General features: G+C 63.4%; 1 protein-coding gene across 1 annotated transcript in view; it reads right to left on the bottom strand.

The window, feature by feature from the left end:
- GPR137B (G protein-coupled receptor 137B) overlaps positions 1–573 on the bottom strand; it is a 36,550-nt gene extending 35,977 nt beyond the window's left edge. Inside the window, exons 1-2 of the mRNA XM_006920733.3 lie at positions 382–573; positions 5–184 (exon numbers count right to left, since the gene is read on the bottom strand). Coding sequence (XP_006920795.1) covers positions 5–184; positions 382–573 — 372 coding nt within the window. The remainder of the gene's footprint in view (positions 1–4; positions 185–381) is intronic.
- Positions 574–576: the final 3 nt, after the last annotated feature.

Genomic DNA, 576 nt, shown 5'->3' with positions numbered 1-576 from the left:
TCACCTGCGTGAAATACAAGTTCATGAGCGTGAGGGTGAAGAACTGCAGGCACACGGGGAAGCAGTAGAGCAGCCAGAAGACGAAGGGGCTGAGCGCGTTGGCCGCCACGAAGTCCCTGAAGTAGAAGGAGAAGAGCACCGTCCGCAGGGAGGCCCAGAGGAGGCAGAGGAAGAGGAAGACGCTCTGGTAGCTGAGCCGCTTGTGGCCGTAGCGCAGCACCAGCCAGAGCTGCGCGTAGATGAAAACGAAGAGCAGCGAGTAGAACGCGGTAGCCAGAAGACGAAGGGGCTGAGCGCGTTGGCCGCCACGAAGTCCCTGAAGTAGAAGGAGAAGAGCACCGTCCGCAGGGAGGCCCAGAGGAGGCAGAGGAAGAGGAAGACGCTCTGGTAGCTGAGCCGCTTGTGGCCGTAGCGCAGCACCAGCCAGAGCTGCGCGTAGATGAAAACGAAGAGCAGCGAGTAGAACGCGGTGTAGACGCTGGTGAGGCCGAGCTTCACGTAGGGGGGCACGGCCGGCGTCAGCGTGGGCGGCAGCGAGTCGTTGCGGAGGGGGTCCCAGCGCGGGGCCGCCATCGG

The sequence above is a fragment of the Pteropus alecto genome, unplaced genomic scaffold (genome assembly GCF_000325575.1).
Source record: "Pteropus alecto unplaced genomic scaffold, ASM32557v1 scaffold189, whole genome shotgun sequence".
Taxonomy (NCBI): Eukaryota; Metazoa; Chordata; class Mammalia; order Chiroptera; family Pteropodidae; genus Pteropus; species Pteropus alecto.
The sequence above is the reverse complement of the archived record's forward strand: the minus strand, read 5'-3'. Positions and strand labels throughout refer to the sequence as shown.